This window comes from Toxotes jaculatrix, chromosome 4 (assembly GCF_017976425.1).
Source record: "Toxotes jaculatrix isolate fToxJac2 chromosome 4, fToxJac2.pri, whole genome shotgun sequence".
NCBI lineage: Eukaryota > Metazoa > Chordata > Actinopteri > Toxotidae > Toxotes > Toxotes jaculatrix.
Genome location: NC_054397.1, coordinates 6,057,754 through 6,072,439, shown reverse-complemented (window position 1 = coordinate 6,072,439; position 14,686 = coordinate 6,057,754). Strand labels below are relative to the sequence as shown.

General features: G+C 43.0%; 1 protein-coding gene across 1 annotated transcript in view; it reads right to left on the bottom strand.

Annotated features, from left to right (window-relative positions):
- LOC121180711 (voltage-dependent T-type calcium channel subunit alpha-1H-like) overlaps positions 1-14,686 on the bottom strand; it is a 41,919-nt gene that overhangs the window by 13,516 nt on the left and 13,717 nt on the right. The window contains exons 7-22 of the mRNA XM_041036329.1: positions 14,337-14,649; positions 14,123-14,215; positions 13,416-13,992; positions 10,722-11,098; positions 8,791-8,942; positions 8,069-8,254; positions 7,644-7,761; positions 6,996-7,151; positions 6,060-6,147; positions 5,001-5,191; positions 2,986-3,285; positions 2,593-2,693; positions 1,917-2,040; positions 1,102-1,170; positions 728-912; positions 508-634 (exon numbers count right to left, since the gene is read on the bottom strand). Of these exons, the coding sequence (XP_040892263.1) occupies positions 508-634; positions 728-912; positions 1,102-1,170; positions 1,917-2,040; positions 2,593-2,693; positions 2,986-3,285; positions 5,001-5,191; positions 6,060-6,147; positions 6,996-7,151; positions 7,644-7,761; positions 8,069-8,254; positions 8,791-8,942; positions 10,722-11,098; positions 13,416-13,992; positions 14,123-14,215; positions 14,337-14,649 (3,157 nt within the window). The remainder of the gene's footprint in view (positions 1-507; positions 635-727; positions 913-1,101; positions 1,171-1,916; positions 2,041-2,592; positions 2,694-2,985; positions 3,286-5,000; positions 5,192-6,059; positions 6,148-6,995; positions 7,152-7,643; positions 7,762-8,068; positions 8,255-8,790; positions 8,943-10,721; positions 11,099-13,415; positions 13,993-14,122; positions 14,216-14,336; positions 14,650-14,686) is intronic.

The window sequence follows — 14,686 nt, the reverse complement described above, 5'->3', positions numbered from 1 at the left end:
TTGTACAACATGATAAGCTTGTTTTTTTTATTATTAATTTGTTTTATATGTTAAAAACAGAAGAAAATTGCCTGCAATAAATAAATAATAGTATTTATTAATTAATTTAATTAATAATAAAAAAATACAGGTGAAATCGAATAAAAAAAAATACATTCTCAGCACAATCCGCCTGTAGCTGAACCATTGTTTTTATAATTACTTCCAGGGACTGGTGCATAATCAGCAGCTCATTTGCATTTTCTCCCAATTTTTCTGCTCACTTTTTATTACCTGAAGCATTTTCTGAGCTCTGCCTCATTTATTTTAAACCATGGTGATCAGTGTCTTCTTGCAGCAGGAAACAAGGAGACACTGATCACCAACCAGCTTTGGATGCTTGACGGCATTAAACTGTGTGACAGTGAGTTTCAACTGCGCATTTTTCGTCAGCAAAAAGCTGAAATGCTGAGCCTTATCTTCGACCAACAGTTGATGAGCAGGGGAATAAACAGTATAAATGTTTACCTGGACTCCTAATATCCCAAAAACAATGAAAAAAGCACAACAGATGAGGACGATATTCCCGATGGGTCTGAGAGATGTGATCAGAGTCTCTACCACCAGCTTTAGACCTGGAGCCCGACTTATCACCCTGTAACACACACACACACACGCAGTCACACACTGATGTGCACCAGATAATTTCAGTGGGATAAACATAAGAGAAAACCTCCCATACAACTACCTGAGAGGTCGCAGTGTGCGGAGCAGACGAAGCACACGGAGGATGCCTAAGATTCGATTACCACCTGCTGATGCGATGGAGACCAGGATGTCCACCAGCGATACAAACACCAGCAACCCATCTAATATATTCCAGCTGCTTTGGAGGTAGACGCCATTCCCAAAGTACAGGCCCATAGCTACCACCTTATCACACACACACACACAGACAGACACACATAGATCCAGCAAAATTACTGAAATAATAAAATAATATGAGGTGTAAAATGAGACTGAAAGCAATTCTGATCTCCACCCAGGAAGAAAATTGCCCTTTTACAAGTAAGATGAGCAGAGTGAAGTGCTTGTTCAGAAAACGTGTACTGTTATGGTTACCTTGATCATCATTTCACCCACGAAGATCACAGTGAAGATGTAATTGGACACACTGAGGAACACCCGCTCCTGTCACATACACACACACACACACACACACACACACACACACACACACACACACACACACACACACACACACACACACACACACACACACACATGCACGTGAGAGTGTGCACAGACACACACAGAGAAGCACATTCGTCAGTCTAAGGGTTCTGTGTCCCAGTAGCTTTAGCTTTGATTCTGAATTCAAACTAATTACAGCATGTTACATAATGAGGTGGGAAAAAAAACATCCATTACGACTGGAGCAGAAACATAATAAAAACATACTGGGAACAGCACGTGCGGTTATCATAACTCCCAAACTGCTCTTACATCAGCTGCAAGTACATGAGTGCCGCTGTCGTCGACAGCTTGTCTTGTGTGTGTGTGTGCGTGTGTGTGTGTGTGTGTGTGTGTGTGTGTGTGTGTGTGTGTGTGTGTGTGTGTGTGAGGAATGATTTTAGTTCTGTCAGTGGAGCTGGTTTTCACTTCTTTAAAGAGCTGTGTGAGGGTTATGGCTGGATGTCGATGTATATATACAGGAGTAGAAATGCATTAAAATAACATTTAAAAACACAATGAAGATGGAAATAATATCAATAAAATAGACCAGATCAGACAAGGAATGTAGTTCCAGTGCAAAATTACAAACATTAAGTTTAAGTTAAAGCTTGGGGTTAGGTTGTTGTTACAATGCTGCTCGGGTGTGTACTATGCGAATGAGTAAAAACACGTGAATCCATGTGTCTGCATGTGAGTGCTACCATGCTGTTCGGCTGTATGTCAGGTCTCTCCAGTGCAATGGTGATGCAGTTCAGGAAGATGAAGAGGAGGATGACATGATCGAACATCTTGTGGCCTACGACCCTCTGACACCACAACCTGAACCTGAAGAGAGACACAAAGAGAGGGAACGAGCATCATCAGCCGCTGCTCTGTTTGTTGCGTGATTTGTACTTGCAGCACATCACCAACATCACGGACATCACTGCATTTTTCAACATAATGTGTATGTTTACACTTGGCCAGATTTAATTGATAAAAGTGAAAATTGTATGGCTAAGCCTTAGCTGTAACCTTCACACTTTAACTGTGAATTTTCACACATGCTGTGGTTTAAGCCACCTAGGGCACTCAGGAGAGTATCAGGAGCTGTGTGTGCCTGTGTTTGTGTTTGTGTGTGTACGTGTGTACTTGTACATCTGTCTTTGTGAGGACCAAAAAGAAGCATAGACCTTACAGAGTGATGGCATTTTGGGAAAGTGCATTTTGTTCAGGCCCCACAACTTTAAAGACTTGGTTTTAGGGTTCAGGTTCGAATTGGTTTTTGGTTAGGGTTAGGCATTCATTTATGGTTGAGGTTAAGATAAGGGGCTTGGGAATGCATTGCGTCAATGAGCGTTGTCACAAAGAAATAAGCGTGTGTGTGTGTGTGTGTACCGGTTGTGTGGAGAAAACAAATAGAGGGACCATTCTTCATGCTCCAGGCACCACTGAGGCTCATATGGCTCCAGCATCTTCTTCAGCTTCTTACATAAACTCTGGAAGGAACACACACACACACACACACAAATTACACAGGCGTAATATACAGAGTTAAATTAAATTTTCCTTTCTCCACTTTATGAGCTCCTTGTCTAAATTATCATGCTACGAAGTTTACGAGGTGATCTTATATATTAGTGCATGTGCACAAAAATTCAAACAATATTCCCGGTGTTCTCTCAGAAGCAGGACACCAACAAAGTGCACATTTCTTCTGACTTAAATTTAGACTACTTAAACATCTTTTATCATCAAATCAATAAATAAAACAAATGCCCAGAGATTCACCTCCTCAACCTCCTCGTCCTCCTGATCACTGTGGTAATGTGTCGTTAGGAGAGCGTCGTCGTAGCAGTTGTCAGGGAGGTGAAAGGTGGTGCCGTTGCAGTCGGGTGGGTGAAGCAGGGGCACCTGCAGGTACTCAGGCTGGTCCAGAGACTGCTCCCTGCTGCTGGGGTTGGAGCTCGTATGAGTGTCGGATAACAGGGACTCCATCTCTCCCGACTGGCTCTTCCTGTGGAGGCTGGGGGCTCGACTGATGCTGGTCCAGCTGGAGCGACGACTCTCCGGACCGCTGTCCAACAGAGACTGCGAAGACAAATTTAAATAACGGTAACCTCATTGTATTTCTGAAGGAGTGCAAATAGAAATTTCATTCTTCACAGATTAAAGGTACCCGGTGGAGTTTCTGGCCACTAGCAGTGCCGTAGAGCACTGTTTTCATGAATTTGTCTCCATTTTGTTTTCAATCTAATGGCCTGCAAATGAGGACAAACACTAGGGCTCTGTGATTACACAAAATGTGGTCTAATTTTTATGAGGCATTTATTCTGCTGTGTTTGTATTAGTGGGGAGATCCATGGCATTAAAGCAAATTATTAGCAAATAATTATTTTTCAGACAAAAAGATCCAATTCAAAGGGATGTGAGGACTTTCAGACAATCTGAATTAGACTTCATTCAAGATACAGTACACCAGAAGAGACCAGAAGAGAATAGATAGGGAACACCAACACACTGGCAGTAGCATGATGTGCCTTCAATTAACAAGCAGCGATGGCTGAAAAGAGCAGCAACGGATGTCATCTTCCCCTGTCACTGCACAGGTTTCACTTTCTGTCATACCTCAAAAAACACATTTTTCTCCTGTCACAACTCTGACACACCACATGACCTGAGCTGATAGTACGTTTGCTTGGATGCACTTCGGTATTACAGCAGGTCCACAAAGAAAGTGCTTCAGCCATGTTTTTCAGTCGTCCGTCTCATGCACGTCTGATGGAAGAGATACACACTTATTCTAATCGATCCAACTGTCTGAACAGACTGCATAAAAGGTTGCATTTTACTTGTGCTATACACCCGTAAAAAAGTGTGTTTTTATGGTCCGAGTCTATTTTGCTGCAGGTCACTGATGTATTGTGTATCGGGCTCTGATAGCTTCAAAAACACAGGTGACTTAAAACTCAGTACTGTGCCTGAACGCCCCCTGTGCAGAGGCACACAGAGTGCTGAGGCTGCTGCTGATGTTCTGCTGACATGCTGCTCACACTGCGCCTCTTGTGTAGACATGGTGTTAGACATAATGACACACAGACCTGAGCCCTGAGGCAAACGACCAAGACGCTACCTGATAAGATTGTAAGCTATACACCGTAAATTTGGACCTGGCCTGATTCTTGTGATGGTGTCTTTACTACTAGGAAAGGAGTTGATAGTGAGAACCGCGAGTGCCTGTGAAGAAGGTACTAGAACAATTTAACTAAGCTGGAAACATTTCATCAGTTGCTCAAATTAAATCATGCACAGAATCTACACCACAAATATAAGTCATATCAGTGAAATGAGGGCTATATGACTTAACTGATCCGATAGCTGGTCCTAGTAATGCACCAAAGAAAGAAAGCAATGTGCCAGCAGAATGTCTCAAAGCAAGAAGACTGTCAGTCAAAACAATCCTAGTTTCAAAATATTTGGCTTTGTGAACATTATATGAGGAAGGACATGCATCCATGTCATATTTTGGGTCTTGAGAATGCATCGTTGTAAACAAATAAAACTCCACAGGGTACCTTTAATAGCAGGTCACTGGGATGGAATGTTTTTTCTCTCAGTTGTTATTTCAGGATTTTAACTTGTGCAAAATAATCATAAATCCCCAGTTTTAGAATTTATAAAAACAAGTTGGCCTGGATTTATCTCCTTTTTAATATATTGTAATATTCTCTGCTTCTGTAAATAAACTTTATTACTGATACTTGATGTGATGATAATATAGGTAAAAGCATGTGTCCAAGGCTCACCGGTGACCTCTGCTCGAGGCTGCTGATATCCATGGAAGCACCACTCGCTCGCCGTGACTGTCCGGAGTTTATGGTGGGTGTGGCTGCGGTGTGTGTGATGACGGGCAGAGGTGGAGGAGGAGGGTGGGGCATGGAGGCTTTTGGGTTCAGAAGTCCATTGGGGCTTAGCATCATGGCCTGGATCTTGAGCTCTGCACATACACACAAACAAACCCAAACTTTTTTTGTTAAAGGATAATTTTTGTATATTAAAACTAAAAAACAGTATTTTCATAGTTTTGACCATCATTTGTATCGTTTATGATCAGAGCTGTAACTACCATTGAAGACACTGAGGTCATGTCCACACTAGTTTTTTTCTGTTCTGGGAATCTGAGGATCTGAAGTGCAGTTTACATTTTAAAAGTTGGGTGCCAATATTTTTCAGACTCAATTTTTAGGCCAAGGAAAATGTAATAATAAGTGAATAAATAGAACACTTACATTACTATTAAACACTGATAATGAATACACTAGAATTAATTCCTGGCAGAATAGAGAAGAAAACTGCTTTTAGATCTCCACACAGAGAAACTCAGAGACGTGATGTTTTTAAATGAATAAAGAATACAAAAAAATTAAATAAAAACGAATAAAAACATAAGGTAGAAGGCTCAAAAATCTCATAAATTTTTTTGAGTCCATTCAAAATTATCTGAGGGTGAAAGGGACCACTTGACCTTTTGACCTCCAATCAGGAAAACCATGTGTGACATACAGCTACATCAAGTATGGTAAGTAAGAGTTCAGCCACAAAACCAGTACAGGAACAGCGATTGATGATTTCACTGTTTCTTTTGTTCAAAACAAGTCGGGTAAAATTGAAGGTTGCATGATCATGTGACTGGTTGTGTTTCCTGCTCTATCTGACTTATCTTACTGAGTACAATGTTATTATCCTGCCACAACTAAAACAACAAAAACAGGATCCAAGTTGTGACAGAGCTAAATTCTCTTTTAAGGTGATGGCAGGTGAGTTTGTATTTCCATGTATAGCTCTAAGTTGATATGAGTTTGTACCTGCAGCATATAACTCTCTCAACTTCTCCTCATCCTCATAAGAGAGTGATTGTCCCTCGTCATCTGCCTCAGATCTGTTGGCATCACCCTAAAAAAAAACACACACACACACACAGAGATTCGGGATTACCACTAACATCATAATCTTCATCGTCATCACCACCTTCCTTTTGTCACTGTCTGTTGACTGTTGTGAACGAGAAAAACAAGAGCAAGTCGAGTGGGAAAGGCTGAGAGACAAAGAACGGAAGGCAGACGGGTGGAGGGGATCTCCAGTGTTCTGTAGTTGAGTTATGTGCATGGCTTTGGCAGCGATCTCCTGTAGTCATGCCAATAAAGCTTTACTGAATTTAATTAAAATTCACGCCAGAAAGATGGAGGCAGACAGCTTTGGCAAAGGGTATCTGTACGTGTGTGTGTGTGTGTGTGTGTGTGTGTGTGTGTGTGTGTGTGTGTGTGTGTGTGTGTGTGTGTGTGTGTGTGTGTGTGTGTGTGTGTGTGTGTGTGTGTGAGTGTGATAGAGAGAAAGAGAGAGAGAGAGCAAGTGTTCTCTGATGCCGGAGATAAAAGATGAAAACTAAACAACAAAAGCTCACCAGCTGTGAATGGCAGGCGATATCAAACACATCCCTACCCCGGAGAGTATTTTGTGTGCGCGCGTGTGTGTGTGTGTGTCAGCGAGAAAGAAAGATAGAGAGAAAGAGAGAGAAAAGGAGATAGAAAGTGAGATAGAGGAAGAGAGAATAACTGAGAAACAAAGAGGAAAAAGAGTGATGGATAAAGAGAGAAAGAGGGGAGAAACCACACAGGCAGGATAGCGGACATTATTCTCTTGTAGGCAGCTTTGGTATCATCAGCAGCACAGAGCTCAATTAGTCTCGTTCTCTATCCCTCATTCTCTAAGCAGCTCAAATAAAACTGCATCTTTGCCCTTACTTCAGCTTGAAAGCCCTCAACCAAAATGGCTACTAGCAAGTTGAAGAGGACGTAGTTGCCAAAGGTCATGAGGGCAACAAAATAGAGGGCAGCCAACGGCGAGGTGGAGGCCATCCCGTTATAGAGCACCGCATTCCAGTCCTCCTGGGTGAGGATCTGCAGAAAGGAAGAGAGAGAGAAGAAGTCGCATCAAACACAAATGGATCATAAATGCAACCTACATAGCCAGAAGCTGATCTGAGCGTAATTACAAGAACAGTAAGAGCGGAGTCTTCCTTTAATATCTCATCGTCAGTTGAACAGTTATGATGCTCATCAGTATTAAATGAGCTCCTGTGGAGTGCGTGTTTCATTACTCTTCCTCACACTCGGCTTGTGAAGTGTATCTTACCTGCCCACTGGGAGAGTTTTTCTATTTTGTTGAAAAATTGAGCGTGAGCACTCCCAAATTGGAACAAATGAAATAATGGAGAAGATTATCAGGTCCACCGCCGGTGACAGCAGCAGCTGCTGCTTGAATCGCATCCCAATCCATTTTAAAATCAAATATAACAGTACTTAATCAATGGGGAAATTCCTCTAAATGAAATATTATGCATATTCTTGTGCGCTCACACGCAACTGCTTGTATTTGTGTGTTTGTCTAACCTGAAACACAGTGACAGTCGCCCAGAGCAGAGAGTCAAAGTTTTTTCTGTCAGGTAAGGTGTCTCCACTGTCGTGTCGCAAACCGAATTTACAGCCAAATAGATGCATCCCCAAGATACTGGAACACACACACACACACACACGTAAAACAATGAAAAAATACATTGCTTTCATTACATGGTAATTTAATATGGATGCTGCGCAACAAGATACAGTAATGCCGCCTGCGTGAATAATTGTGTTTGTGTGAAAGGTGATGATACATGTGGTAATATGTCCTGTAACAGTGTAAGAAAAAGGTCAGTAGCAGCGACTATAATTTCTAGGAATAATCAGTATAATTAAAGCTGAAGAAACATTTTGGCTTGTGAGTCTCAGCCTGCAGTGTTGCCTTTGGGCAAAAAAAAAAAAAGCGTGTACTGTACCTGAATATAAATATAAAGAGCATCAGCAACATGCAGAACGTGGCCACATTGTCCATGGTCTTCATCAACACCACCAGCTGCCTCCTCAGGGCAGGAAGGAACCGGACCAGCTTCAAAACTCGCAGCAGACGGAAGGTACGCAGCACCGATAAGCCTCCCTCTGCCTCCCCCACAATCTCCCACACACTAAAACACACACAGATGACAAGCAGATTATTAACACAAAGTTAAATTCACATTAAAGCAACCAAGATAGCAATGCCCACTTAGCCTCAGCTGTAACTCTTTTGTAGTTAGCGTCGCTATCACCCTCAGAAAGCCTCCCTTCCAGGTAGGGAAGGCGCTTAATTCTTTTTCTTGTGACATGTGGCAACTGAAAAGAGGAAACGGGCCAATGCTGTTTACAACTTACCAGCCAATAAAGAGAGTGAGAGCAGTGAGCACTGGCACAGTAAACAAGCAGAGCCTTCAAGCACAGATACATAATTTAGCTTGTAGTACTACATAATGGAGTGAACAGAGGCCCCTGGACCAAAAGTGCAACCACTTGGCTTCACTGCCAGAACCAGCATCACTGTGACAGTCTGGAAGATGTGACTGCAGTGCTGACTCGCGATCAGGATTTTCCAGTGACAACAGGAATATTTAATGACAAAATTCCCATTTTGGGGGTAAACACACGAACAAAGACCCCCACCGCTCATCCCCGCCCAGAGTCCCACCTGATAATGACAATGACGCTGTCAAAGCCGTTGTAAGGGTTCTTGATGTAGCCAAAGAGCCCAAGAGCCAGGAGCTTCAGCAGCATCTCAAGACTGAAGAGACTTGTGAACACCATGTTACTGATCTCCAAAATATCTGTCAGCTCCTGTGGCTGAAGAGGTGCAGTGTTTGTGGAGAGAAAAGAGGGAGATATTGATGCACAGAGATGGACAGGCACAGAGGAAAAACGAACAAATAAACAGAGACAGACAGACTGACAGTGTGGAGCGCTGTAAACTCAGCATGATAGGAATTTCTAAAATGCTAGTCAAGGCTACAGTGTGAGTCTGCGTGGATAAAGTCTTAGATATACACAGACGAGCTGCCCCAGGATTTGAATGAAGGGGTGTTTTTACCCACAGTCCCTTTCAGTAGAATCAGTGAATTCACGTTTATTAATATTATTATTAGCAGAGCTTCTCCAACTGAGGGGCAAGTGTCTCCTGGGGCCGTAGAGCCGCTGCAGGAGGGACAATAATAACTAAAAGGAACATTCTGGAGCACATGTAGAGTTCAGTTGATCTGATTCATGTGAAACAAGCTCCCATGATATCAAACAACTGTAGGCCTCATGTTAGCAAAAACGATTCATGGTATCAGTTTATTCAGAGCCCAAAACATGTTAAAGGAATACTTCAATATTTTAGGAAATAAACTTATTCGCTTTCTGTTACAGCGTCAGATCTGTTAAATACAAGGCTACAGTCAGGTTATGTACCAGACTCCTTCTTGGCTGGATGCTGTCACCACGAGGTTCCCATGGTTGTAACTAAGCCAAGAAACAGTCCAGCATATAAAACAGCAATCAAAACAAAAAATCTTAATAAAAAGTAGCCTGTTGTCTGAGTAACCAAAGTCTAATATAGCTTATGCCACAGTGCTGTAGCGCTGCTGTTGAACAAAAACTACAGTATTAAAAACACATAAAGGACCAGTATCGTGGCAGTTGGGTGACATTTCTTTATTACAGAGAACACAGCCACTGTGGTTTATTCCTCTCAGATTGTGGACTAGCAAAGCTGTGTAAACAAGGAACAGTGTCTCTCTGAGCATGCTCAGTGACATCTGCCTGACACAGAGCTAGTCCCCGGAGATCAGAAACAAGTCTCTGAGGTGTTTCAAACTGAACTGTACTGGTCACATCCACTGAAATGATGGAATGTCGCCCACTGAAGCCGTACGATTCCTATTTGTATTTTGGATACGTTTTTGGATGACAATACATTTCTATGGCAGGGAGAAATAAGCTATAACAGGCTTTGGATACACATTCATGTGTCATTATAGTCATTCATATATCTTCATTGTTGGTTTTGGTCTCCTCTGGGGATTTGTTGATACTAAAAATAAGGCTAAAATGGGGCTGGCCTTATCCCTTAACATTACTCATTCAAGAAGTTAAGGCCATCCAGATTTGTCATATTGTTCAGGAAATGGGCCAAATGCAATCTCCCCTCGTCTCCCACCCGCAGTCTATCCCTGCCTTTCAGCCAATCACAATGTCAGATCTGTCCTCCTCCTACTCCTCATTCCTTCATTCGCTCTCGCTCGCTTCTCGCACTGTGCCCCGTCTCTACACCGCTCACTCTCTCTCCTGTCCCAGGGTCATGCTTTAATTAACACTTCAGGTCTTATGAGTTTCTCCATCTCCTGATACATGCGTGCACACACCTACACAAAGCCTCACACACACACACACACACACACGATGATCCCATATGCTTTCGCTGTAAGTGTTGATTGGAGGGTAAGTTTATTGACTCCACCACACACAGTGATTAGCACATCCATTTTCAATCAAACTGTAGTCACATCCAATCTGCAAAGGGACATGCACATAGCTGCGCATGTGCACCCACAAACGTGCACCCTAACACACACACAAACATACCTGTTCGTGGTACTCTATGCCCATGGACAGCGTGTTAATAAGGATGGCAATCATGATTCCTCTGTTGAAGTATCTACTGCTAACAATGAGTTCGAGTTTAGTTCGGGGACCCGCCCAGCAACGCTCGAACAGCCCTTTCTTTGGCTCAGACACCTGTGCATCACCGTGGCAGGGGCTGCTACAGTGGCATGGGCTGTTACTATGACACGGGCTGTTGCCATGGCATGAGTTGCTGTACCCAGGGTGCTGGTCTTCAGGCTGCTCATTAACATTTTCGCTGTCACCAAGTTGGTTGTAGTAGATGCAGTAGGGGCATACTGAGGACTCTCCTGGGACTTCACCCGGCAACGGTAAAGCAGGATGCCCAGAGCACACACCTGCACAGACACAGGGAGGAAGTGATATAAACATGGGCCACACAAATCATACATGCACAAGGGCACAGAAGACAGCTGATTCTGTATGTTGTAGTTATGTAGACATTCTGTCATTCAATATATTCTCTGCTCAGTAAAGGAGAGCACCTTCATTTCATTTCTGGGAGACAAAAATTCAATAACATGGAAGCTACTGTGCAGTTGGGATGCTTTTGTGCAGAGGGGGAGTTCTTTTATTAGAACAGGGATGTGTGTCTGTCTGTGTGTGTGTTTGTGTTGGAGGGGAAGGGGTGTGGAGTGAAGCGGGAGTAAGATTTCAGTGGAATTCATTAGCAGGCAGCTCGGGAGGAATGCTCCAATGACAAACAAACACTAATCTAGCACGAGCAGTTCACTTGTCATCACAATTACAACAAATTCATGTTTCACTGGAGACTGATATAGTAAATCCAATCAAGTCGTTCCGTGGTGTGTGTCTATAGATAATGCGGGCTCCAAGGAAACTTTGAGCAGGCAGGCTGAAAATGACGCTGCATTACATACACAGAAAATACGCTGATCTAGAGCTGTGATTTTCAACCATTCCGGTTCCGGATCCCCAGTGCACGTAACAACATACTGAATAAAGTTCTGTTGTCCATGGAGAGTGTCCCAGTAACAATTAGACTTTATTACAGAATTGTATTAACATTAGATAAATATTTTCAGTGTTATTTAACAGCACGGGGAGTCCTACTGAGCATGTGAAGATGGTTGTATAATAGCGTCTGAGAGTGGAGGAGCTTTGTGAAGTCTGAAATGCCGATTGTGATGCTATCAGGGTTATTTTTTAAATTTTAGATGGAGTTTGACAGACGTGATGTGTTTTTGGAGCATGACCCATAGTAGGAAGGATATATTGGCTTCGGCTGCTTTGATTTTAACCATCAATTTTTATCTTTAAGTGAGAGCGCAGTTTTATGGAGTGCCCCTATGAGCCCTTGACATCTGGGAAATCAACATCTTAAAATCCTGAGGGACCCAGTGGGAGTCATTTTTGACAGTTCTTCAGTTCTTCTTTCAGTAAGTACTTCAGTAAAAAAAAAAAAAAGGTGTGCAGTTTATCCCGAGTAACTTGACTTTGTCTCTGGCAAAGGCATGCTGCTGGTTCAAATGTTTTTTTACAATTCTTTGAGCTCCTCCCCATGTGGCAACTGAGCACAGTGCCACAACACAATAACAACAATTTTTTTCACAAGTTAAAGGTTTTTGAACAGGAGCGCAGCACATGTAATGCAAAGAACGCTCTGAAGAGATCTCAAATATCCTGTTGCTAGTCATTTTCATGAATATTCACATCCTATCTCGCTCATCTCAAATTGCTGGGAATCCTGCACAGAAGATGCGATCTGGACAAAAAAGTAAGGTCAGAGGAAATGTTTAAGCTCAACTGTCTGGAGACACTTCAACCTTTAGGCTTGAATAATGAGTCTTTTTTGAGAATTCACTCTAATTTGACATATTTTTCTGTGGAGTATGATGACATTAGGCTGATCTTTGTTTATGCAGCTGTTATAAAGCTGCTTATAAAGCTGTTTCCCATCTCTTTGTTTCATACATTGCATCCCCTACTCTCCATCTTTGTAGTCACAAATGTCATGAAACTACAATATCCTTGAGTGTGATCTTGTGTAAAGGGTACACAGATGCGTTGCCTTGGGGATAATTACCTGAATGTATAAACACACCACAGTGTTCTTGCATTCTGTTTGCTTTGGATGTCCTCGAAGGTCTGTGACCGAAAACTTGTGAACGTATTAAAAAAAAAATGCTGTGCAGACTCTCGAATGTGAAGGCTCTTCTTCATTTGTATAATGCTTTAAGCACCAAAAACAAAATTAAATTCAACTCCACGGCATCAGAGTTGGAAAAAGTCTGAACAGCTGATGTTTCATTCATATTTCAATTTCGCCAAATAAATCTGAAGAGATCTTCAGGTCTAAATACCTCTGAAGGTGATGGTGAAGGTGAAAAATAAGTTTGTTTGTAATTTGGATGAACTAATGCTCAAGGATTATTTCTTCAAAGAATGAATTAAAAGAAATTAAGCAAATTTAAATAACTCACTGAAAAACAGAGGTACATTAAAGTTTTTCTTTTCATCAAAAGAATCAACACTGCTAACGTCACTAGAATACAGGAGGATCAGTGCTTGTCCAGATCTGTGAATCTGCCCCCTGTGAGGCTCAGGTTGTGAATCCTTGACCTTGAGAGGTCATACAGAAACACAGAAACACACACACACACACACACACACACACACCCATTTCGTTCTCACCATGCTCCAGCACCAGCTGTGGCAATCTGCTGACGGTCTCCGTGGCAGCCATCCTTTTCTGGTCCCGGCCTTTTGCGTCCAGGTGACTGAAGAGGGGTGATATGAAGGGATAATTAAAACCGTTCCCTCCATTACTGACAGCAGGCTCAGACTGAGGCTGATGCTGCTGGTGGTGATGCTGGTGATGATGATAAAGCTGATGAAGGTGTGACAGGTCATTGGGGGCGTGGCCTGAGTGTCGGTGGGCAAGTCCATTCATCTCCCCAACTCCGCCCCCTCTGGCGGATCCACACCTTCTGTCTCTCTGGCACACACACACACAGTGAAAGTGTGTGCGTGTCTGAGCATAGACGCGGGACAGTCGTCGCCATGCCTTACGGCCAAGGTGCGCCAGGTAGCGGATGATCTCCTCGTAGCAGCTTCCTGGTTGGCTGTCGCTGGCCAGCGTGGAAGCTGATTGGTGGAGCTGGCGGGCATGCTGCTCCGACTTCATTAAGGCGTGTTCTCTCTGTTTTGTTTCAGAAAACTGTGTTGCTATGACGACCAGGCACAGATTGATCATGAAGAAGGAACCCACCTGGTCACGAAAACATGCACACAATGGCCGTTACACGCGTTTAACTTTCTGTGTCTGAATGTGCGTGTGCGTGTGTGTGTGTGTGGGGGTGTGTGGGGGGGGGGGGGGGGGGGGGGGGGGGTGTACTTACTATAATGAGGAAAATGAAGTAGATGAAGTTGTAGAAGGAATGTGCATCCATGACATAGTACATGATGTCCACCCAACCTTCTAGAGTAATTACCTGAACGAAAAACACACACACAAACCAGTAATAATCACAGTGTGTAATATGTGGTGTGTAGTGTGCATATAATTCATTGATCATCGATGTAGCGCTTTAGTTACGTCCTTCAGACATTTACCTGAAAAATGGCAATCCATGCATATCCAATGTTATCAAAGTTAATAGCTCCTTTGTGCGGGTTCATTTCCCCGGCCCGACACTCATTGTAATACTGGTACCAGTTCACACATGAGACTGGTTCATCTACTCTAAGTCCCATCTCTGAACGGGCCTCCTCAGCGCCCAGGAGGCAGGAAGTCCTGCCTATGCGGCGGCGAGGCACATCGGAGCACCGAAGCATCCCGTTTTCTCTGTCTGTCGAGCAGATGAAGGGGTGGTCATCGGTGCCATCTGGCCGATAGTAGCCACTCAGGAAGGAAATGTTATATCTCCTGGCACGGGGGTATAAGAGGAATAAAAATATATTTT